A 25,890-nucleotide genomic window follows, 5' to 3' on the forward strand; every position below is an offset into this window, starting at 1 on the left:
TGGAGTTGTTTCTTTCCTTCTGTTTTGTGTGTCCTGGGGACCACACTCTGATCATTGGGAGGCTAGCTCTGAGACACATTTTTAACATTTTTAAGCACAGGAGTTAACAAAAAGTTAACACCCAAGAGTTAACACACATGAGTGTGTGTGTGTGTGTGAAAATTACAATACACCCAGAGAATGAGTAAAGGCCTCTCAAACAAGGATTGCCTTTTCTCGTCATTGTGATAGTTAAATACGTTGTCTTAGTGGGGTTTGATGCTCCAAAGGGTTGCTGAGGAGCCTAAATGAGGTCACAGGGTGGGCCCTCAGGGACCTGAGAGGATGCAGGAAGGCAGGGTATCTGCACCATAGGGGAAGTCACCAGCCTGGTGTGAGGGATTCCCCAGGGAGAAGCGTGAGTCTGTGGTTTATAGAGACTCAGATTCCAAGCCTGGTTCATTGCCATTCTAACCTAAAATAGCTATATACGAAAAGAATATTGTCTGTAGGTTGGCATCTGTCACAGCAAATGTTAACTGTGCTGGAATTTGTGCATGCACACGTGCATGTGTGAGTGCACCCTTGCGTGCATGCGTGCGCGCGCGCGCGCGCGCGTGTGTGTGTGTGTGTGTGTGTGTGTGTGTGTGTGTGTGTACAGGGCAGAGGCCAATGTCTTGGGCTTCCAGGATTTTCTATCACTCTCCACCTTTTTTTGTTGTTGTCGTTTACACAATATTCTGCCTGCATGTACACCTGCAAGCCAGAAGAGGGCACCAGATCTCATTATAGGTGGTTGTGAGCCACCATGTGGTGCCTGGGAATTGAACTCAGGACCTCTGGAAGAGCGGCCAGTGCTCTTAACCACTGTCTTTGAACCTGGAGCTTGGTGATTAGTCTAGTCTAGGCAGAAGCCTTTGGGGTCTACTTATCAGCCTTCCAGGCTCTGAGAGTTCCAACACCTGCCCACACCCAGCTTTTTATGTGGCTGTTGGGGATCCCAACTCCAGTTCCTAACTTGTGCAGCTGAGCTGTCGTCCAACCCCAAGCTGGAATTTTTTTTGTTTTGCTTTGTTTTGTTTTGTTTTGTTTTGTTTTCTTTCATTTAAATATTTAATTTTTTTTTTGAGAGCTCCATACGCGAGTGCTGTATTTCTATCATTCACAGCTGTGGTTTTAAATCTGGGCCAAGGCCCAGAGCCTGCCGCAGAAGCCATCACTAGCTAGAGTCTTGGTCTTGGTAGGAATGGACTGTGAGTGTGCATGGTGGTTCCGTGGCAACGTCCCATTACCCACAAGTCTGCCTGCTCAGATAAACTGGGCAGATAGCACACATCTGTCCTCCCCACGTTCTAGAATGGTCAGTTGTTCACGGTCAACCTGAAGTATAGAGTAGGTTTGAGGCGAGCCTGAGCTACATGAGACCAGTGTCTCAAACAAACAAGACAAATAAACAAGCCAACCAACCATAAGACCAAAACAACCACAAAACCCAGTAACAGGGCTGGAGGGATAGCTCAGTCGATAAAAGTGGTTGTAAACATGAAGGCCTGCGTTCAGTTCCCAGAACCTTATATATTTATATATAGCATATTCATATATTTATGCATGTAATAGTCATATATTTATGCGTATAGTATATTCACATACATAAATATTATATACATTTAAAAAGAAGCTAGGCAGAGTGGTGGGCCCTTGCGATCCAGCACCATGGAGGCTGAGACAGCTAGGTTTGCAGGCTAGACAGACAAGCCTGCTTGCTGAGTTCCAGGCTAGAGATACTGTCTCAAAACAAAACAAAACAAAACAAGAACAGTGACCAACCAGCACCTGAGAGCAAGAGCTCAGATTGTCTTCTGACCTCCACACGCCCACACAAGCAACCCAGCAACGACCTCTCAGAGCATGCACACGGTATTTCCAGGACTGCTTGATCTGTTCTGGAGAGGACAATGGGGAGAGATATAAGAGAACGGCACCCATCTCAAGAGATGCTGAGGCTGGTTGTCAAGGCAACAGGACAGTGTGATGCTGCTGGCCTGAGGTTCCAGAGCACCAGGTTCTGAGTGAGATGAGGTAGCCAGTGGCAGTGGAGCATACTCGGCTCCCCCCTGAAGCTCCAGCCCAGGGGATCTGAGTGGGACACAGAGAGAGGGCACAGACCATGAGACCTTATAGGAGTGAGTCAGCCGGTAATGCTGAGGGCTGTGCTCAAACTCCCACGCTGGTGAGTCAGCCTCCCATTGGTGTCCTTGGAGGTCCATCATGCATCCCCTGGGCATGGGCGGAAGCTTCTGTCCCAGCTGTGCTCAGAGACATGGCAGAGTATGGTGGAGGTAGGGAGGGTTAGAGTGTCTTGTAATCCAGATGTTTCCTACAAGAATATAACTTGCTCTTAGAGGCCCTGTCTGTATCTGTGTATTTTTTTTTTTCGTTCGTCCCTTTTATTTGCTTTTCAATTTTGAGACAGTGTCTCACCACATACCCCTGGCTGTTCTACAACTCACAATGCAGAACCGACTGCCCCTCTGGAGGGCTAGGATTATAGGTGTGTGCCCCTGCTTTCTCCTTATGAGGTGCTGGGTATTAAAGCCAGGGCTTCATGCGCGCATGCTAAGTGGAACACACAGCCCACAGAGATACGTTCTCGGCCCTCTTTTCTTCTTCTTCTTCTTCTTCTTCTTCTTCTTCTTCTTCTTCTTCTTCTTCTTCTTCTTCTTTTTTTGTTTTTTTGAGTCAGGGTTTCTCTATGTAGCCTTGGCTGTCCTGGACTCGCTTTGTAGACCAGGCTGGCCTCGAACTCACAGTGATCCTCCTGCCTTTGCCTCCTGAGTGCTGGGATTAAAGGCGTGCGCCACCACACCCGGCATGTTGTTTGCTTCTTGAGATAGGGTTTTGCTATGTAGCTCAGATTGTCCGCAAGCTCCTGGTCTTTCTGCCTCAGCCTCCCCAACGCTGGGATGATGGGCAAGCATGCTCTACCAGGCTTGACTCAAGCTGGGTTTTCTTGTTCTTGTTCTTGTTTTGTTTTGTTTTGTTTTTGTTGTTGTTATTGTTACTGTTGTTTCTACTTTATTCAAACTCTTAAAGTTGATGCCCTTTAATTAGACCATCAAAATGCTTTCTAGGTCAGGATATAGCTCTGTGGTAGAACATTTATCCACTGTGTGTAAGGCCTGAGTTCAGTCCCCAGCACACTTGTTTTTGTTTTTGTTTTTCCCCAGACTGTGCCTCCACCTTCCAGTGTAGTGGGAGATGAGGGTCCTGGGTTCATTCAGAGCTGGGCTCTCAGGAGCATGGAAGGACCACCCATGAGACATTGTGTTGCTTAGGGTCCCGGGACATCAATCTCTGCCCCACTGGAGATAAAACCATCCTTCCTCACGAAGTCTGACTTTGGGGTGTGTGGTGGTGGAATCATCATTTTTGGAATATGCTATTTATAGCCACAAACTGGCAAGCAGATTTTTCATTTTCCTAATGAACGCGATTGGTTGTTCCTTCAAATTGCGCGGCAGTGCTCTCAGGTTGTCTTTGCGCAGGTGTGACTGGGGGTGGTGGTGGTGGTGGTGGTGGAGTGGATCTCTTTTGATCTGGGGTAGATCTGGGCTCTGGGTGTTTGGTGAGTCATACTTTTGTGTGATCGCGAACATTGCCATAATAAAAGCTAAGCCAAGGAAAACAGTGAGAGCCTGTGGTGCTGCTGGCCCAGTTCAGGGCCAGCCCAGGCTGTGGGTTTTGATTCTACCTGCCTCATTTGGGGTCTTCTCTGGGCTCCACTGTGTTCCAGGGGGTTCTGCAGGGCACACCACTCCTTTCCTGAAGTTACGGAAGCCCATGTCTGTCCTGGATCCCACTCCTGGGTTGGCTGTCTTTTTTTTTTTCCCCCAGCAATCTTCTGAAACTTTTTGATGGCGTCTCTCCCATTCTCCTCCGTGGTGTGGATTTATATATGCGCATATTTAATGTACTATCGTTAAGAGTGGAGTGTCTGGAGGGAGGGGAGGTTGCCTCTCCCACCTGCTGTCTTCTTGCCGGGAAATTCTGTAAAAGATATTTTTAAACAGCTTTGTAGAACTCGCACTGGCGTTCTTTGTGGTTTCCTGGCTGGGTGTTCAGGATCCACTGATTTTGAGATTCGGCCAGCCGCTGTGATGAGGCCCCATTTCCTGAGCCTGCTGGGAGGTGGAGATGTGGGCTCTTTGGTTAGAGCGGCAGGTAGCCTGTTGCACCCGCCCCTGTGAGGAGTGGGCCCCAGCTGTCACATGAGAAAAAGGGGAGGTTTGGAGTTTTAGACAATGCTGGTGGGCTTTGCTGACACTGGGCATCTCCTGGGCAGTCATGCCTGCCTCAGGTCTGTGGGCAAGGCCTCTTATGCTCCGACTCCCAGGAAAGGTCAGCTGGCAGGCAGCAGAATTTTCCACTTTTTTTTTTAAGACAGGATCTCACATATATTGCAAGCTGTGCTATGTAGCCGAGGCTGTCTTTTAACTCCTGATCCTTCCTCCTTTACCTTCTGAGTACTGAGATGACAGGTACACTGTTTTATGTGGCGCCGGGGTTAGAACCCAGGGCCTTCTGAAAGCACTCATCCTATCTGAACCATGCGCCTGGCCCTGGCTCTCAATTTTTACAGGCCTATAAAAACAGCCTGGCTTGGTACAAACCTCATAGCCCGCAAGAAGCTAAGGCACCTTGCGTTCTCTCACAGCCAGCCTCTTTCTTTGGTCTGCGTGTTTAAAAGGACTTTTTTTTTCTCTTCTAAGCCATGGCAGGTGATTCAGGGTCACAGGGAGGGACCCAGCCTTGGCTTTGCCTGGTATTTCCGTTCATTTTCCAGGATCCTACAGACTGTGCACCTGAAGATGGGCATCCTCGGAATCATGGTCTCAGTTTTGCTCTTGGAAGGCTCTGTCTGGGGCTATTTATTAGAAGGCATCCCTGGGGAGGCAGCCAGTCCATCTACGTTCCACACCCACCAGTGACCCATTGTGGGGGAGGAATCCATAAGCCTCAGCCAGGGAGAAGGTTCCATCATGCTGGTGGTACAGGAAGGGCTCTTGGTTGGGGGGCTCTCCTGGGAGCTAAGAGGTGTCATGAAGGTTGTAATCCCAGGTTTTCCCGAGGCTGAGGCTGGAGGATTGTGAGTTCAAGACCAGCGTGGGCAATGTAGCTAGCGGCACATGTAGCTAGCAAACACAAGACTAGCGGCATGGCTTGGTGGCTCGGACACCTGCCTAGGGAACGGCTGGAGCGTGACTCAGTGGTACTTAGCTTACTTAGCATGTGTCAAAGCCCCGGGGCTCCATTGTTAGCACTGAAAAGTGATCAAATGAAGCAAATCAAAGCAAAACAAAAACAAAAACAAAAACAAAAACCCTCATAAGCTCTTCGTTTTTAGAAAGTTCCATTTACTATTTCCAGACTGCAGTGGATAGAAGATGGGAGGTGACACCATGGGTTATAGGATGACCTCAGCTCTCTCTAAGAAGAGAGAGAGAGAGAGAGAAAAAAAGTCATCTTGCCCTACCAGGAAGACCCTTGGCTAAGCTGGATGTGGATGCTGGGAGGGGAGCCACTCAAGGTGTTGTGGGGGAGACGCTCCGGCTGGGGCTTTAATAGAGCCCTGAGTCCAGGAGGTAAGGGCATGGGCGTGAATGGGTAGAGCGGGTGGCCAACCTTCTCTGGCCTCTACTCAGGTTGAGCACCTCCCACAGCTGGGACGCCTCTCTGGAGGTCCAGGGGAGGGTGACCACTATTGAGATCCTGGCGGGGCTGGCACACACAAAGAAGACCAGACCACAGCCTGAGCAGAAACCAGTTTTCTGGGCCTCCATGGGCTACCTGGGGGTAGGGGGAGAGGGTCCAGCTCTCTAACACTTGCTCCGGAATTTTCCTAAGCAAGTGCTGACTCTCTGAGGCAGCCGTAGGGCTGTGGCGGCCAGCGGACTCTGAGGATAGGCATCACAAAGCTTTGTTCCATGCAGGAGCCTGGGAGGATCCTTCTTGCCATCCTGGGCTCTGATGGCCCATAGTATGGACTTGTAGGTGCGTTACTCCAGTCTCTACCTTGATCTTGTGGTCTCTCCTGTGTCTGTGTTGATTATCTTACAAATGCATTCCTGTTCGATTTGTGTGTGTGGGGGGGGTCTGTCCAAATCGCCTATGATCTTGTCTAATGATTACCCTTAGACACATTTTTGTGAAGAAATGTCTTTTCCTGGTGAGGTTTGAGGTAGATATGAATTTGGAGAGGGAACACCAGTGACAGTAGGTCACTGCAGTTTAAGTATTGCTGGGCAGACCTCAGGACGGGAGGGGGGGACCACATGGAGCTTTGAGCATGCCAGGATGCCATAACAGCAAGGACAAAGGCCCTGGGGCAGAGAAACCATCAGAGGGAGCAGTGACTGGTCAGGTGGTGGGAGTAAAGTACCACAGATAGGTCCTGTTGACTCTGGATTGATAACCAAGGTATGGGGTGGGTAGAGCACCCCCCCCCAGAGTATTGGATATATAGTGGTGGCCTCAGAATATGGGAGGTTGGCATTAGGCACCAGGATCAGGCTCAGGAACACACTTTCTCAATGTAGAAATGAGAGTCTGGGGCGAACATTAGGGCTGTCCGAGTTGCCCAGTTAAGAGCAGGAAGCGGAGGGGCCATTGTCTAGACGGATGATAGAGAGAGAGGATAACCTCATAGCTGGCCTCTGAAGTGATTATTTTCACCACTAAGACCTGTAAGAGTGGAGGCATCATGGGATCTGAGGGAGGGCGGTCCTCCAGGGATGATGATGATGAAGAGGAGCTTGCAGGTGAGCTGTGAGTTGCTTACTTCATCTGGAAGACCCTGGGGACCCTGTCTCCATGTACAGGCCTCTCAGGCTAGGGTACCCTCTGACAGCTGTTTCTGGTGTGGTCTTGTCTTTTCTTGTCTTGGAGATACCTGGTACAGGGCTTTGGATATGCTAAGCCAATGATCTAATACAGAACTGTGACTCTACCCCTTACTGGGACAATTCTAGTTAAGAACTCTGCCACTGAGCCACACCCCAGGCCCTCACTAGAGGATTCTTGACAGGTGTTCTACCACTGAGACACACCTCAGCCCCTCATTGGGGGATTCTAGGCAGGTGCTCTACCACTGAGCCACACACCCCAGCCCCTCACTGGGAGATTCTAGGCAGGGGCTCTACCACCGAGCTACACCCCAGCCCCTCACTGGGAGATTCTAGGCAGGTGCTCTGCTACTGAGCCACACCCCAGCCCCTCACTGGGGGATTCTAGGCAGGTGCTCTACCACTGAGCCACACCCCAGCCCCTCACTGGGGGATTCTAGGCAGGTGCTCTACCTCTGAGTCACACCCCAGCCCCTCACTGGGGGATTCTAGGCAGGTGCTCTACCACTGAGCCACACACCCCAACCCCTCACTGGAGGATTCTAGGCAGGTGCTCTACCACTGAGCCACACCCCAGCCTCTCACTGGAGGATTCTAGGCAGGTGCTCTACCATTGAACTACATCCCCAACTCTCTTCTGACTTTTATTTTGAGACAAGGCCCTTACCTTCAGTCCAGGGTAGTCTCGGAAAATTCTGATCCTACTGCCTCAGCCTCCCGAATAGCTGGTGTGACAGGTCTTAGCTACCATACTCAGATGACAGCCAATTTCTCACCTTCCTTTTCTTCTTACAGGAGGAAAACAGGCAGATCCTGGCTCGGCAGAAGTCCAACTCGCAGTCTGATTCCCATGATGAAGAGATCTCCCCAACACCTCCAAACCCTGTGGTAAAGGCGCGCCGCCGGCGGGGTGGTGTGAGCGCCGAGGTCTACACTGAAGAAGATGCTGTCTCCTACGTGAGGAAGGTAAAGAACCACAGCGCATTTACAGACATACACCTGGATGTCTCTGTTAGCCCTGAGGATCTGATTTCCTGTCTGGCTAGATCATGGTGGTCACATGGAATGGGAGATTTGGTTATGGATGAGATTATTGTCACAATAGTATCTGGCACTATGAGCCGAGCAGTGTTTAATGTGGCTCGTGTGTGTGTGTGTGTGTGTGTGTGTGTGTGTGTGTGTGTGTGAGAGAGAGAGAGAGAGAGAGAGAGAGAGAGAGAGAGAGAGAGAGAGAGAACCAAGCAGTGTTTAATATGGCTCGTGTATGTGTGTGTGTGTGTGTGTGTGTGTGTGATCGCAGCAGTTTCCCTATAGTCTTAGGACTTGAACAAGCATGGAGAGAAGAGAGATGGGGTTCTTCAGGACAAGACAGGTTGCAGTTCTGTCCTGCTACATGCCCTGTAGTCTCTACTAATGGCACTAAGCTATGAAGCCGAAGCCCAGACTCCACCCTTACACCTCACCAACCCAACCACTCCCACATGCCTGGCTTGCAAATCCCCCCACAAGGGTACTTTGGGGGCCCTCACACAGGAATTTGGAAGGCACAGCACAACTGTTGCACATGTACATCGTCTTAGCATTTTAGGTGCTGATGGTCATCACAGGCTTCTGCATATGTCATTCTTTTTGTTTGTTTGTTTTGTTTTTTTGAGACAGGGTTTCTCTGTGTGGCCTTGGCTATCCTGGACTCTCTTTGTAGACCAGGCTGGCCTCGAACTCACAGAGATCCACCTGCCTCTGCCTCCTCAGTGCTGGGATTAAAGGCGTGCGCCACCGCTGCCGAGTTGCATCTGTCACTCTTATCAGCATATAGAATGTTTCTTATTTTGAAAAAAAAAAAAAAACCATGGCAGCCTCTAAATCGCCACTGCTGTCTTCTTCCCAGGATTTAATACTGGATAAGTAGATGATAAAAACTAATATTGGCATTATGGTGAAATCAATTAGGAAGCTGCTAGGTATGGTGATGTGTGGGGCTCTTCAGGGAAGGTGGATGTCTAGTGCTTCTGGATAGCCTCTGAGCTCAGAATACAGTGATGGACTCTCTTTCTCAGTGGGTTCTCCTCTCTACCTGAACCCTAGAAACTCTTAAGAGTGTCACCACTTACCAGGAAACTGAGACAGAGGGGAGAACATTCTAGTGGGACTCTAGATGAGAGAATCATGGGAGAATGGCAAAGTAGAAGGATCCAGAGGGTCCTAGAAGCCTGCAAGTAGAACATTATGATAGGCAGATTTGGGCATAGGGGTCCCGCTCAAACTAAGGCACCAGCCAAGGACAATACAGGTGGTAAACCTTAAGCCCCTACTCAGATCTAGCCAATGGACAGAACACTCTCCACAGTAGAGTGGAGAGTGGGATATTACTTTCTCACATACTCTGGTGCCTCACCTTTGACCATGTCCCCTGGAGGGGGAGACCTGGTGGCACTCAGAAGAAGGACAGCAGGTTACCAAGAAGAGACTTGATACCCTATGAACATATACAGGGGGAGGTAATCCCCCTCAGGAACAGTCATAGGGGAGGGGAATAAGGGGAAAATGGGAGGGAGGGAAGAATGGGAGGATACAAGGGATGGGATAACCATTGAGATGTAACAAGAATAAATTATTAAAGGAGAAAAATAAAAGAGTGTCACATAGCCAGTAGTTAGACTACAATCCCAGCCCTTTCTTGATAAGAAACCTGTTCAGCAAGCACCTGGAGGTTTCTGGAAATACCTACCCTTGTTAAGGAGATCTTAGCTTTCAGCAAATGAACTTTAATCTTACCCAGAAGTTCTTCCCCCACCCACAGGATAATTAAGTACTGTATTTTCCTTCTTGTGATAGGACCCCATGCTACTGCATGTAAACGTGCTGTACCACTGCATGTAAATCAAATCTCCCTAGGATCTCTAGCCCCAGCGAATCACATTCACCCTCGAAACCCCTCCCACTGTCCATGATCTCTATACAAGCCTTGATTCATGAAATAAATGCTCCCTCTTGCTTGCACCATCCCTCCATCATGACTGTCTGAGACTCCATTTATTCTGGGAAAGGGAGGGCTCCCCGCCAGTCAGGCAGTGATGGGGAAGATGCCTTGGCAGTTGCTGAAGCACACTCCATCGCTGCCTGCTAGCGCAGTGCTGACTGCCGGTGAAGCACCTGCGGGGTGTGCGTCTCCTGGCCAGTGTCGGGTGTCTGCCAACACCCTCTGCTGTGCTTAGCACGACAGCTTAACGGAGAGCTCTAACATGTTTGGTACCTTCACAGGCTTTTGGAACTTCCGAGTTTCCACCGCTGTCTGATACTAGCAATCTTATTCTAAAAGAACTAACTGTAACACCTGGTGGAAAACTCATTTTCACCTCCCCTAGTGAGACCAGGAGCCACAGCCTGAGCGCTTTAAGCTGCCCCTGAATGAGAAACAGGCCCTTTGCTCTTGAGGTCCATCTGTTCTCGTCTGGAAGCAAGCAGTGCTTGAGCCAGCCCGCTGGACACAGAAGCCAGGCCACCACCAGACGATGGACAACAGTAACACATGCCCATGATCGAGGCCAGCCTGAGCTACATAGCAAGATCAAAACAAAACAACATCAGCAAAACCTCTTCAGAGATCTTCCCCTCTGTGGTCACCTTCCCCATTCCTACAGCTATACTTTAACTTTGTGCAAAGCTTCAGACAGTCCTGAAGACAGGGCTGTATGCAGACAGTGCTTTGTGGGGCACAGTTCCGAGTCCATCAAAAGCAGACAACTGAGCCAGGTGTGGTGGTACATGCCTGCAATCCCAGCACTTGGGAGGCAGGGGTGGGTAGCTCATTGTGAGTTCGAGGATAGCCTGGTCTTCAAAGTGAGTGTGGGATAGCCAATTCGAGGATAGCCTGGTCTTCAAAGTGAGTGTGGGCTAGCCAAGGCTACACAGTGAAACTCTGTCTCAAAACACCAAACCAAACAACAAAACAGGCATCTGTGAGATATGTCACAGATTAGAGGAGACCAAAGTGATAGGACACTGAATGTCACCTGGGACAGGAGAAGGTCATCCAAGAAAGCTAAAGGGATCAGATTAAAACATGGATGACACTTATCCATCATGGATCCAGTAGGGCTCCCAAAACTCAATGGGTAAGGGTCATGGCATAATGTAGAGCACCTGCCTAGAATCCCCTAGTGAGGGGCTGGGGTGTGGCTCAGTGGTAGAGCACCTGCCTAGAATCCCCCAGTGAGGGGCTGGGGTGTGGCTCAGTGGTAGAGCACCTACCTAGAATCCCCCAGTGAGGGGCTGGGGTGTGGCTCAGTGGTAGAGCACCTGCCTAGAATCCCCCAGTGAGGGGCTGGGGTGTGGCTCAGTGGTAGAGCACCTACCTAGAATCCCCCAGTGAGGGGCTGGGGTGTGGCTCAGTGGTAGAGCACCTGCCTAGAATCCTCCAGTGAGGGGCTGGGGTGTGGCTCAGTGGTAGAGCACCTACCTAGAATCCCCTAGTGAGGGGCTGGGGTGTGTGGCTCAGTGGTAGAGCCCCTGCCTAGAATCCCCCAGTGAGGGGCTGGGGGTGTGGCTCAGTGGTAGAGCCCCTGCCTAGAATCCCCCAGTGAGGGACTTTGGGTGTGTCTCAGTGGTAGAGCATCAGCCTAAAATCCTTTTTTTTTTTTTTTTTTTGGTTTTTCGAGACAGGGTCTCTCTGTAGCCTTGGCTGTCCTGGACTCACTTTGTCGACCAGGCTGGCCTCGAACTCACAGTGATCCGCCCGCCTCTGCCTCCCGAGTGCTGGGATTAAAGGCATGCGCCACCACGCCCGGCTCAGCCTAGAATCCTTAATGAGGGGCTGGGGTGTGGTTCAATGATAGAACCTCACCTAGCATAGGTAAGACTCTGGTTTGATGACCAACATTAGAAACATAAAATAGTAGTTTAAGGACCTTTACTTGGAACGCTACCCAAGGCAACATGGATACAGTGTGAATGGGAAAAGAAGTCAAGGGGTGAGTGGCACCACCAAAGGTCAGGGGTTCAGGAGAGGTGTCCAGTGTCCAACAACTGCCTGAGCCATGATATACACTGGGAACCCAAGATCTATTTCATAGGAGCTTCAGGTACATGTCTGGGTAAAATGGGATACCTTGAGCAGAAATGGAAAATGCAAAGATTTCCTTGTGGTGCCACAGGGAGATTTATTAGGTCCCAGAAAACCTCCATCCAGTTCTGGCTGCTCAGGCTCAAGGCAATATTAGACCTCAGAGCCCATGTACACATTCCTTATAGAAACATCTCTGACAAACTGGACTGAGGTTCTCTCAAAAGCTACTCAAATTCTAGCAGCCTTTTTTTTCTTTTTCTTTTTAAGGTGTTGAGAATAGCTCGTTTTTACAGAAGAATTGTAAGCGTATAACCTGTACTCATGTCCCTCGGACTAACATCTTACATCAGTGAAGCATACTTGTTGCAGTTTTGGTCTGGTTTTGTTTTGACTTATGATACTGGGTATAGAACACAGGGCCTCACACATGTGAGGAAGGGATCTACCACTGAGCCACACCCCAGCTTCTCACTGGGGGATTCTAGGCAGGTGCTCTACCACTGAGCCACACCCCAGCCCCTCACTGGGGGATTCTAGGCAGGTGCTATACCACTGAGTCACACCGCAGTCCCTCACTGGGGGATTCTAGGCAGGTGCTCTACCACTGAGCTACACCCCAGCCCCTCACTGGGGGATTCTAGGCAGGGGCTTTACCACTGAGCCACACTCCAGCCCCTCACTGGAGGATTCTAGGCAGGTGCTTTACCACTGAGCCACACCCCCAGCCCCTCACTGGGGGATTCTAGGCAGGGGCTCTACCACTGAGCCACACCCCAGCTTCTCACTGGGGGATTCTAGGCAGGGGCTCTACCACTGAGCCACACCCCAGCCCCTCACTGGGGGATTCTAGGCAGGTGCTCTACCACTGAGCCACACGCCAGCCCCTCACTAGGGGATTCTAGGCAGGGGCTCTACCACTGAGCCACACCCCCAGCCCCTCACTGGGGGATTCTAGGCAGGGGCTCTACCACTGAGCCACACCCCAGCCCCTCACTGGGGGATTCTAGGCAGGGGCTCTACCACTGAGCCACACCCCAGCCCCTCACTGGGAGATTCTAGGCAGGGGCTCTACCACTGAGCCACACCCCAGCCCCTCACTGGGGGATTCTAGGCAGGGGCTTTACCACTGAGCCACACTCCAGCCCCTCACTGGAGGATTCTAGGCAGGTGCTCTACCACTGAGCCACACCCCAGCCCCTCACTGGGGGATTCTAGGCAGGGGCTCTACCACTGAGCCACACCCCAGCCCCTCACTGGGGGATTCTAGGCAGGGGCTTTACCACTGAGCCACACTCCAGCCCCTCACTGGAGGATTCTAGGCAGGTGCTCTACCACTGAGCCACACTCCAGCCCCTCACTGGAGGATTCTAGGCAGGTGCTCTACCACTGAGCCACACCCCAGCCCCTCACTGGGGGATTCTAGGCAGGGGCTCTACCATTGAGCCACACCCCAGCCCCTCACTGGGGGATTCTAGGCAGGTGCTCTACCACTGAGCCACACCCCAGCCCCTCACTGGGGGATTCTAGGCAGGGGCTCTACCACTGAGCCACACCCCAGCCCCTCACTATATTACTGAGCTATAAACCCAGCCTTTTAATGTTTAAACAACTGCTTATCATCTTTCTACACATTCAGTGAAAGTAAAGACAGCAACCAAAAGATCAACAAAAGGTACTGGCTGTCCTCTGGCACCTTTTAGGTGTCTCTAAAGTTCCAACAGGCCACAGGCCCAAAACAGTTCTAGACTCTAGAATAGACTGTGCCCAAGCCTCTTACTGGACTACTCCATTTGCTTGCTTTTTATTTATTTTTTAAAAAAAATCTAAAAGTGGGATGGCTAGACGGCTCGGAGGGCAAACATGCTTGCTACCAAACCTAGTAACTTGAATTGGATTCCTAAAACTCACATGGTGGAAAGAGAGGACTGCCTTCGCCAGGTTGATCTCTGACCTCTGCATGAACACTATGGCACATGAATAAATAAATAAATAAATAAATGTAATGTAATGTAAAAGATTTAAAGTAAGATATACATGGCATTTCCCACTGTTCTTAGAGCATGGCCTGATACTAGTCCCCGTGGGGTCAGCAGCATAGTGGCTCCAAACTGGATCCTTTCCTTAGTTCCTAACAGACGCTTAGGAAGCTAGCTCTGTCCCCAGGGCTAAAAGGTCTGGTCCTTGTCTTCTCTGCAGGTCATTCCCAAGGACTACAAGACCATGACCGCACTGGCTAAGGCCATTTCCAAGAATGTGCTCTTCTCGCACCTGGATGACAACGAGAGGAGGTAGGCACGGTTGGCTTACACGCTACCCTCCTGGCTGAATCAGGCTGGGAGCCCTGGGCATGCTGAAGCATCCTGTCAAGGTGGAAGCAGGTGCCTCTCGTGGGCCCAGGAGGAGGGGGCAGCTTCCACCATGCAGGTCTGTGTGGCCATCTGGACCAGTTCAGGAACTGTGCCCCTGGTCCTGTGGTGGTGGGGGGGAAGAGTTGAGCCGTCTCTCTCAAATATGGGTCTGGAGTCATAGCTTTCACACGCTCAAGCTTGTATAAAGATACAGTAGTGCTGTCTTTTGCGCTGAACACGTGGCTGAATGTCCCGTCGTCTTCCATATGCCAGGGCCTGGAATGTCCCATCATATGCCAGGGCCTGCCTTGCCTTCTTTGAAACAGTATGAAAAGCAGAGTGGGAAGACAGTTGTTGTTACTCCAGGGAGAGACATTTGTGAGCCAGGAAGAATCCAGTGTTGTGTTTGTGAGGTTCATTGTATAAATGGTCAGGAAAACCCAGAAAGTTTTATCTGGGTGTGGTGGTGTATGCCTGTACTCTCAACACTCAGGAGGCTGAGGCAGGAGGATTGCTTTGGAGTTCAGATCTACATAAGCAAGGCCCTGACTCAAAAAACAAAAACAAAATAGAAACAACAACAACAAAAAAGCCCCCCCCTCAAAAAACAACAACAACAACAAACCAAAACCAAAAGCCAAACAACCAAACAAGAGCAGGAGCTTGGAGATAGTTTGATGGATAAAGAGTATGCTCTGTAAGTGTGAAGTTTTGCGTAAACCAGGCACAGTGGTGCGTACCTCTAATCCCAACACTTGAAGGCAGAGGCAGGAGGATCATAAGTTCAAGGCACATTTTCAGCTATAGTCTGAAGCCATGGCTGGCAAGCTGGCTCAGCGAGGGCTTACTGCCAAGGCTGGTGGCCTAAGTTCAATCTCCAGTACTCACCCAGTGGAAGGAGAGAAACAGTTCCTGAAACTTGCACTCTGACATGTACACACACACATAATTAATTAATCAATTAACTAACTAATTAATTAATGTGAACACTTAATAAAAATTCAAACAAAAGTTGGGACACATGAGCTTGTAAGCAGCATTTCACATTCAAACACTGACAGAAAGCAGTCACATTGGCACATTGGCCTTTGTGGGTTTATGTAGACACACACACACACACACAAAATATATATAATTTTTGAGGCAAGGTCTCATATGATCCAGACTACCTCAAACTCCTCCCTCCCCAGTTCCCTCTGGGGGTCCTGAGTGCTTCTTCTGTATTTATTTTACACACACACACACACACACACACACACACACACACACACACACACACTCACCCTAGTGCTTCTTCTGTATTTATTTTATGCATATGCCTAATGATTTTTTTGGTATTTATTTCACACACACCCTAATACTTCTGTATTTATTACTCTCTCTCTCTCTCTCTCTCTCTCTCTCTCTCTCACACACACACACACACACACACACACACACACACACACTTATAGACACACCCCCTATGGAGTCCGTTTAGTGTTACTCATATGTACATATGTTTGAGGGTGTCCACTTAGGATTGGATAACCTGTTGGGGCCTCATCCCTGGGGAAGCCCAATTCTCCCTCTCTTGGCAGCCATCTGCTGCAGTTCTTCATCTGTGAGTGGGGCCTCGTTGTGGACTTATCACTGTCCCTGCTTGAACTCAGGTATTTATAATCTGTGGGTTCTGGGATTTGAACTCAGGTCCTTGTGCTTGCACACCAAGCACTTTTTCCACTGAACAATCTCCCCAGCCCCTTTTTGACACACAGTCGCCTCATACAGCTCAGGTAAGCCTTGAACTTGTCATCCTCCTGCCTCAGCTTCCTGACTACCCGGCCTAACTCACTCTTTGTGGACACGCTGTGGGTGTGTGGCTGATTTCAGCTGGGCTGGCTTCCCGAGCTCCTCTCCTTGTCATAATGCCGTCGGCATCAAGCCCTGCTCTGTCTGGTCATTTACAGCCGGGGCAGGTCACTCATAACAACACTCTAGATTTGTGGGATCTCCAGCCAAGTGACCAAGAATCCGAGGAAGCAGATGGCTGGCTGGGTTAATGACACCTCTTTGCTAAGCTGGCCTGGGAAGGAGGGCTTCGCAAATGGTGTGTGTGTGTGTGTGTGTGTGTGTGTGTGTGTGTGTGTGTGTCTGCTTCAGGGCTATTGTTTTCCACAGAGGGAAACTCACTTTTCCTATGCACACAGTAGACTCTGGTTCCTGGCCAGGAGCTGGCTCCGGGAAGTGGTCCTGAGGGGACAAGGCAGGGAGCTTTCAACTCCCGATCTCTCACATGATGCCGCTCTGTGTAGCTTCCAGAACTGCCTTCCCTTGTGTTCCCCTGTGTTCCTGAAGCCAGGTTTAGCAGCTCTGTCTGTCTCGCTGCGGTTTGGCAGAGGTAGTCCCGTGACTGCAGGCTTTGGGTCCTGGCCTGGGGCCTCGATTCTCCCCACACGGGTGGAATGAACAATACCCTTTGCTATGGGTCTGCTTGCAGGGTGAGCACACGGCCTTTCCTAATAGCCTCTCCTTCCAGATTCAGGTTTAAGACCAACTCACTGTCAAGGGCTGAGCAACTTTGCTCTTGTCAGTTTATCTCGGAGTTCTCCTAAGCTGTGTCAAAGATACTTGTTTGGAAAGGGGAAAGGTGATGTCGAATTAAACCTTTTTATTTGGAAGAGGCTGCTGGGACTCTCGAGATGGTTCATTTGCTAAAAGGCTTCTGAGTTCAATGTCTAGAACCTACCTAAAGACGGTGGGCACAGTGGCACAGGCCTGTAACCCCTGCAGAGGCGGGGTGTCGGCACAAGGGACTCTCTGGGGCAGCTGGCCAGCCTGGCCTAATTGGTCAGTCCCAAGCCAGACAGGGGAGCAAGATGGCCAGAAGCTGAAGAACAGCGGCTGAAGTTACTGTGGGCCTCCATAGGTGTACATACACCTGTGTACTCATACATTTTCACCTGCACGTACACACACACACATACACACGCACATATACACACATACACAAACACATATGTACATATACATACACACATACACACATGCACACATGCATACATACACACACATATATACACACATATATACACACATACACATACATACACACATATACACACATACACATACATATACACATACACACATGCATATACACACATACACATACATACACATACATACACACATACACACACATTCACACACATACACACACACACAAGTTGATGCTTAGTTGATAAGGTCTAGGACAGTTGTGTTTCTAGTTGGTTCCTATTGAAGGTTCTCTGGGCTTTTGCACAGGAAACGAACTGTGTGGCTTCTGCTTCTTTTCTTGTTCTTTGCCAGAGGCAGCACAACATGTTAGAAACAGAGCCAGCGTGCCAGTCTCCCGGTGATGACAGGTCATGTCACCTTCTCCTTCCCTCACCTGTATAGGGATGAGGCCACTGTACAGTCTGGGCACCTGCTGCTGGCAGCATCCTTAGAACGCTCAGTCTGTGGGGTCCCTATATCCTGAGGTGACCTCCATGTGCCCTGATGGGTACTGGGGGCCTGAAAGAGGCCCCAGTAATGGTGTAGGGTTAGATAAGGATGCGTGTGCCCATGTGTGCACAGTCACCGAGCCACAACTTCGGGTGTACTAAAATGTCTTTAGAGAGAGTTACGCACACTGTGAGAATTTCTAGAAGGGTGTGACAGCAACGTATATATGTGTATTTTTGTCACCATCACCACCATCGTCATTATCAGCATTTAGTATCGCTCTTAATACTTTCATCACCATTATTACCACCCCCGCCATTACTATCAGTCCTGTCATCCTACCATCACCATCACTATTATCACCACAGTTACCAGCCCCACCGTTACCATCACTGTCACCATCATCAACATGATATACTCGGGTGTGTGCAAATGAAGGTGCCTGTGGAAGTCAGAGGCGTTGGATCCTCTCGAGTTGGAGTGAGAGGCGGTGGTGAGCCACCCAAGCATGGGTTTTGGGAGTACAACTCTTGTCTTTATATATAAGAGCAGTATTCTTTGGTTGGTTGGTTGGTTGATTTTTCAAGACACGGTTTCTCTGTGTAGCCCTGGCTGTCCTGGAACTCACTCTGTAGACCAGGCTGTCCTGAATCTCAGCGATCTGCCTGCCTCTGCCTCCTGAGTGCTGGGATTATAGGTGTGCGCCACCACGCCTGGCTTCAGTAGTTACTCTTAACAGCTAAGCTTATCTCTCTAGCCCCATCACTACTGTCATCATCTGTTGCCATTATGCCATCAAGCCATTACCATCACAACTGCCACCATCACCACCTCTGTCATTATAATGGTGCCATCACTCTTTGCTCAGGCCTTTGGCTGGGTGGCCAGGTGGCAACCATCAGGGGGCTTCTCTCTAGCTTTTCTCTTGGTTCCTCAGAGGCTGGTCCTGCTGCCGAATGTACTTGCAGCCAATCCCCACTGTGACTCAGCAACTCAGGAAAGCTCTGGTACCACCGTGAGATCACTTCAGGGTGTTATCCACTGCCCTACCCAGTGCCTCAGTTATCTGGTAAGCAGCTTGCTGTGGTCTTTGAGACACCCATACTCAGAAGGAAGGTCGCCAGAGGCCGTTCTATACCAAAGAACTCTCCAAGGCCCAGTTTAGGGAAGGCTCTTGCCCCTTGCTCCAGGCCTAGCATCAAGTGTCCGAATTGGAGCTCGAGCCAGGATGCCATGTCCCCACCCCCAGCCCCTTCCGTGACCCCTCTGTGCAGAGGTCAAGTTGCACTTAGCAAGTACCCCCAAGGTGAGTACTCCAAGGTGGCATCCAGTGCATCCTTCTGGGTGTCTCAATCAGAAGCCATGCAGAGCCTCCCCCCTCCCAGCAAACCCTCCCCCCTCCCAGCAGACCCTCCCCCCTCCCAGCAGACCCTCCCCCCTTCCAGTGAGGCAGGACAGTTACTGCTTGGCTAGAGTGCCAGCATCCTCAGACTGCAGCTCCCAGGGCACTCAGAAGCCCTGGGATGCTCTAGGAGGGAGGTGGAGGCACCCTGGGGCTCCATCCTGTTCCTTCCCAGGTGCTTGATAGGGTACCCCAAGAGAGAGCATGACTGAGCCCTAGGGGCCAAGCAGTGTGGTAATTAGGAAGCATTTACACATTGCGGCCTTTGGCTGGGGCCTCATTACCTGAACCAACAGAAGGGCGGCCAGGTGTGTCACCCAGTAGCTCTGTTCTCTGCTGCTCTAATTAAAACTCCCGGCCTCTGGCCTGAATGTGGCTCCCACAGCTGTCTCCTGTTATCTGTGTGGTCTCGCTTCCTCCCACCCGCCTATCTCTGCAGCTTGTTTTTGCACAAATTGGCTCTGGGCCTCAGGTGATGGGAAAAACACGCTGTCTGCCGAGTCATATGTAGCCAAGGGAGCTGGCTCCCGCTGCTGCTGGGAGCCTTCTCGACCCCCTTCCTCCTCTCCAGCCTGGCAAAGGCTTTGAAGCTCTGTGCTGCTTCCCTTCCAGGCAGTGTTGAAAAACAAAATTAGCATTTTTGTAAAAATACGAGGCCTCATTTGAAGCGAAGCTTGATGGCCCGCAGAAACAGATTCTGTTTTCTTCCTCATAAAGCCAGGTTTGCCCTGGGCTGAGGTTAGCAAGTCTTTGGCTGTATCCAGGGACTTGGATGGGAATGCAGAATCTGATATTGGAAGCTTGCCTTAATAACCTGGCTCCATGTTCTCTCTCTCCTCTCTCTCTCTCTCTCTCTCCTCTCTCTTCCCCCCACCCCTTTTTTTTCTTGTTTTGAGGCACTGGGAATTGAACCTAGGTCCTTGTACATTTTAAATGAGTACTGCTGAGCCACACCTCAGCCCCTCACTGGGGGATTCTAGGCAGGTGCTCTACCACTGAGCCACACCCCAGCCCCTCATTGGGGGATTCTAGGCAGGTGCTCTACCACTGAGCCACACCCCAGCCCCTCATTGGGGGATTCTAGGCAGGGGCTCTACCACTGAGCCACACCCCAGTCCCTCACTAGGGGATTCTAGGCAGGGGCTCTACCACTGAGCCACACCCCAGCCCCTCACTGGGGGATTCTAGGCAGGTGCTCTACCACTGAGCCACACCCCAGCCCCTCACTGGGAGATTTTAGGCAGGTGCTAGGGGTTTATCTTTATCTCTTTTTAATTTTTTTATTTTGAGACAAGGTCTTGCCAAGTTTTCCAGATAGGCTCTATAGTCTAGGAAGATATTTATTTGTTTGCTTGTTTGTTTATTTATTTATTTAGTTTTATTTGAGACAGGGTTTCTCTGTGTAGCCTTGGCTGTCCTGGACTTACTTTGTAGACCAGGCTGGCCTTGAACTCACAGCGATCCGCCTGCCTCCGCCTCCCGAGTGCTGGGCTTAAAGGCGTGTTGCCACCATACTTCACTGTCTAGGCAGATTTTAAACTTTCTATCCTGCTGCCTCAGACTCCCAAATAGCTGTGATGACAGGCCTGGACCTGATGGCCCTGTAATGGGTACTCATTACCTTGAAGAGCCTCTTGCTCTGAGGCTGGGATGGTAATGTCACAGAGGTTAAGTAGGCTACCTTGGGATGCCTGCATGAACAGCAATTGCCTTTTGAAGAGAACAATACTAGTAGGTCTTATGGTGATGGAGGGTAGAATGCTCTGCCACCCCAAGGCAGGTCCACTGTTGTTGGGGGGTGGGGGGGGGGAAAGGCCCCAGAGCTGCATTCGCTCAGCACATGGGAATGGTGACACTGCACTCGGGTGCTCAAGGCCGTGGTTATCGATGCTTTTGCTGTGGGTCCTGCCTGTGGTCTTGTCTGTTAGATGTTCATGATAGCTAATGTTAATTGTCAATTTGACAGGATCCAGACTCACTAGGGGATAGGTTCCTGGGCATGATGAGGTGGGAAGACCCATCCTAAATGTGGGCAGCACCATTCCATGGGATGGGGTTCTTGACCGTACAAAAAGGGGAGAATGAATTGAGCATCAGAAGTCATCTCTTTCTGTTTCCTGGCTGGATTGTCATGTGATCTTTCTAGGTAGTAGTACATGTGAACATCTGCTCTCCCAAGATGGGCCACCAATGACAGAGCTAAGAAACAGTCACATCCAAGTCCAGCTTTGTGAACCAATGAGTTTATCTGGATTACTTGCAGGAGTGTTGGGTGAGGGTTACTTACAGGGGCAGGGACCACTTAAAGGCAACTGCGCCGTAGAAAGCCCACCCAGCGTGTATGACAGCTCTTGAAAGCTGCAACTCTGGATCTCTCTGAATAACTTGAAGGCAGCCGGGCAGATAAGTCAGCTTCATCTTTCCCTAGCAAGCTTTATTGTTTAAAGCGACTCCCTTCTCCAAGGCTTTCTGAGTCTTGTAAGTTTCAGGGACATCCTGAGACTTATAAGTTGTTTAGTTCCTGTGTCTTGAAGAGCCTCACTCCAGGATGGAAGTGTTTCAGGAGGATATTGCTGCCTAGTAGGTTGCAATGTGACCCCTGCCTCATACTTCTGTGGACGTGCCTTCCACATCTGGGCCTTGAAAATATAAACCAAAAACGAACCCTTCCTTTCTTATGTATATAGTGCTCTCCCTGCATATACACTTTCAGGCTAGAAGAGGGCATCAGATCACATTATAGATGGTTGTGAGCCACCATGTGGTGGCTGGGAATTGAACTCAGGACCTCTGGAAGAGCAGTCAGTGCCCTTAACCACTGAGCCATCTCTCCAGCCCCCAACCCTTCCTTTCTTAAGTTGTCTTCATCAGGGATTTTGTTACAGGAACAAGAAAGTTACTAATACAGTGCTTAATGTCTTGTAAATGCCTAGAATTCCACAGTGTGGTGTTGTAGTGTGCCAAAAGTCCCTCTCTGAGCAAGTCATCTTCTTAGGTGACTGAGTAGGCCGATAGGGGTGAGGAGTCTCTTCTCCCAGCACTTATGTGGAGGTATGGGTGCTCAATTGCTCTTGTGCTCAAGGGGTAGGAAGTGGACCTTTCTTTGGAAAGGACCTCTGTAAGAGTCGCAGGCAGCTCAAGAGGTCCAAGGGTCTCCTCTCTGCCGCCCAGCAAGTCCAGGACCTGTGGTTGTAGGTTTTTGTAAGATGTCCCCTGGTAGTGGGCTGGGCCCATTGTGCCTCCTTTTCAACCTCCTGTTGATCTAGTCCCAGAAGAGATGCTCTGATTCCTCCAGGTACCTCAGGTTTTCCCTGGTCTCTGTCCGTTAGCTCCAATGTATAAAAAAAATAACCTATCACATCCAGTAGCTTGTGAGGGATGCACTAGCTAGCTGTGGATGAGGACTGCCATAAGGAAAGGCCAAGCAAAGGGGGCCAACAGCTCGGTCAGGGCTGAGTATGTCTTATCTCTAGAGGACCCCATGCCACTGTGGCCTCTTATAGTTCATGTGGATGACCCCGTCTCCATTTGGCAGGTAAGGAAACAGGCACAGAGAGGCAGAAGGCCTCCTTGGTGACTTCATGGTTTCTTTAGGGCTGGAAGCAGACTTCCTGTAGGTCCTATACATCTCCCTGACAGCTCTGTAGGCCAGCATCATAGGACACTCCCATGTACTCTTTGTGAGGCTGTGTAATGGAAGTTTTGGTTTATTTGTAAACTCGGTTATGTTACATAAAAATGTTTTTGTTTTAATCCCAAGTGTGAGATTTTTTTAGTTTGGGCTTTAGTTTGTCCATAGCTGATAACTATCTCATGCAGGGTTTGGTCTCTGCCTCCTGCAGCATGGAGAGGGGTGTGGCCTAGGACTCAGAGATAAATAGGAGAGCCCGGAGAAAGAAAGTGCAGCGTGCAGTGTTGGCATGTGACATGTAGCAGTTTGGAGAGACCAGAGACTGATAGTGTGGTGGCTTGGAGATAGTACAGAACCAGTTCAATGCAGCTGCTCAGAGGAGACGGCTTGCTGCGTTTGCTGTTGATGAAGATTGGCATTGCACCAAAAGAACCCAATTAATGGGGTCTGCGCCCCCTATCCCTACTAACCTTCTTTCTCTTCTTACCCAGGGTTAAGAGGTTGATGGAAGGGAAGTAGAGGCAGTTTAAAAAAAAAATATATATATATATATATATATATTTTTTTTTTTTTAAAGGAGAGTCAGCAAGGCCTGCCACTGGTCCCTAAGCTGTTGGAGTATTACCCATCTCTCCTCCTGGTGGCATAGTCCCCTCATAATACAGAGAGATCTGGCTGGCATCCCTTTGCCTAGGGACCCACAGCTTGTGACAAACCTAGAGTCTTTAGGGACTCTGGACCAGTGGTTTCGTACTCATCCACCTTGGGTATGACTGTCCCCTTCACTACTGACTTGGTTGCTTGAGACCAAACACACACCCACCTCTACTCACACCAGTTGGTAGGGAAGCCGCACCCGACCAAAGTGAAGACTGTACCAAAGTCAGCTTGGTGAGCCTATGGAATTTTTTTTTTTTATTATGGTTACCAACAGGAGTGTGGGTGAGGAGTCACTTACAGAAGTGGGGCTGACTCAGAAGCAGCCGGCCACCAAGATGCTCAGAGAAGCAGCAACCATGGAGCTCTGAAAGAATTACAGGAAGGTCCCAGAGTCTCCTTCAGGGCCACCCTGCTGCCCACACCGCCATCAGTCTCCTCCCTCTGCAGTTGTTTGCTTTGTCTAACAAAGCTGGGGAGGGGCCTTGAGAACCTTGCCAGTTTCCGCGTTCCCCAGACGCATGTTTTTTTTTTTTTTTTTTTACCTCTGGCATCTCAGGAGCCACCCCTCCCCCACCTCTTGGAGAGAAGGCTTCACTTTGTAAGGAAAGGGCTCTAGGGATGGGGTTGAGGGGAGGATGGGGTGGGGGTGGGATGGGGAATGGTGAGGTGGGGGTGAGGGGCTGGGGAGTGAGGGGGGGAGATGCAGGACAGATTCTCCCTAGGAGGGAGCCTCTGATCAGGGGAGGAGCATTTGGGCTGTACAGAGAGGCTGAGGCAGGACTGAGCTGACTGCAGCTTGGTGGGAAGCTAGTGTGAGTGTGTGTGTGTGTGTGTGTGTGTGTGTGTGTGTGTGTGTGTGTGTAAATGAGAGCACAGACTGGAGTGACTTGTTTTGCACCAGCAGTTTGTGACACATCCTTTTGTAGACTAGCCTTGCTTTAGCCCCTGCCATCCTCACCAGATGCTCACCCTTACCCAACCCCACATCCTTTCCTGACTCCTGACTCCATCTTCTATCCACCCTCGCACCCCCCTACCCCCCCCAACCCCCCCTACCCCCCCAACCCCCCCCACGCATCCTTGATATATTCATTATGCAGGTGTCTTTGTGCAAAAGATGCTCTGGGTACAAGAGGCAGGCTTCACTTTTTACTTTATGTATGGTGCCTGGTATTTCCCAGGCGGTACTAACTAAGCCAGACCTTGCTTAGTTTCTAAGCTGATTACTCACAATGCGTGTGTGGGCTCGTGCGCATGCGCAGGTCATGTGTATGGAGCTTGTGGATAAGTGTGTATATGTAGGTGCACATGCATGTGGAAACCAGAAGGTCAGCCTTGGCTGTCATACCTTAAGAGCGAATCACTTCAGGTTTTTCTTCTTATTCCTCTTTTCTGTGTGTGTGTGGTGGTGGTGGTGGGGTGGGGGAGGCGGCTGACACATCCATGTCAAAATCTAAGCACAATCTGAGTCAATTCTCTCCTTCTGTGTGTGTTCTAGGGTTTAAACTCAAGTCATTAGGCTTGGTGATAGGTGCCTTTATCCCTTGAGCCATCTTGCTGGCCCTACTTTGGTTTTTGTTTTGTTTTGTTTTGTTTTGTTTTTGTTTTTTTGAGACAAGTCACTCTGGGGCCTGAGACTAACCGGTTTGGCTAGACTGGCTTGCTGGTGACGCCCTTACCCCCCACCCCCACCCTGGGATCCTCCTGTTTCTGCCTTCTCCAGTGCTGGAATTTCAGGCATGTGCCACCAAGCCTGAGCTTTTACAAGGGTTCTGGGGCCTGGGCTCAGGTCCTCAGGCTTGTGAGGTAAACTCTTTGCCAACTGAGCTATCTCTGCAGACCCTTTATCTAACAATGTTTTGGGGCAGGGACATAGAGGAAGTCTCAAAGGCATACAAAGGAAAGACTCTGACCCAAGCTTTCCCACATCCCACCTCACCGTTTGCGTTCAGTAGGGTCTTGTTCTGTTCCCACCCCATTCGTTACCTTTTGACCCTGGAAGCAGCTGTCAGCCATCAGCAATCGCTATTATACACGGTTCCACTCCAGAAGATAATTTCCAGTCCAGCTTTGGTCCTCCTGATCACACCAGTCCATACGTATTGTAGGTAGCAACAGCATCCCTCACCTGCACCTGCCCAGAGATGCCATTCCCGGAGACAAGTTTCTGAAATGTGGTGCCCAAAGGGTCTGTGTTTGTTTATATTCAGAGCTTTTTTTTTGGGAAGGTACCCTTGTTTTCAGCCAGGTGGCCTTGTCACGGAGCCTGGGTTACAGGAACAGAGCCCCCGAGGAAGGAGCAATGTAAGACTTGAAGGGACCCCCTCCAGAACCACGCGACGAGTTTCTCCTGTGTAGCAAGTGTCGCCCTGCCCAGCCAACCTTTCTGCTTTTCCTCATGTGGGTGACAGCTGGTTCATGCTGTCCTTCAG

At 50.2% G+C, this 25,890-nt stretch overlaps 1 protein-coding gene across 3 annotated transcripts in view; it reads left to right on the forward strand.

Moving 5' to 3' along the window:
• Positions 1 to 25,890, forward strand: part of PRKAR1B (protein kinase cAMP-dependent type I regulatory subunit beta) — a 124,040-nt gene that overhangs the window by 13,453 nt on the left and 84,697 nt on the right. For all 3 annotated transcript variants that reach the window (XM_084764265.1, XM_084764266.1, XM_084764264.1), the window contains exons 3-4: positions 7,677 to 7,847; positions 14,143 to 14,234. In XM_084764265.1, coding sequence (XP_084620391.1) covers positions 7,677 to 7,847; positions 14,143 to 14,234 — 263 coding nt within the window. The remainder of the gene's footprint in view (positions 1 to 7,676; positions 7,848 to 14,142; positions 14,235 to 25,890) is intronic.

Source organism: Acomys minous (genome assembly GCF_964271855.1).
Source record: "Acomys minous genome assembly, chromosome: 16".
NCBI classification, from domain to species: Eukaryota; Metazoa; Chordata; class Mammalia; order Rodentia; family Muridae; genus Acomys; species Acomys minous.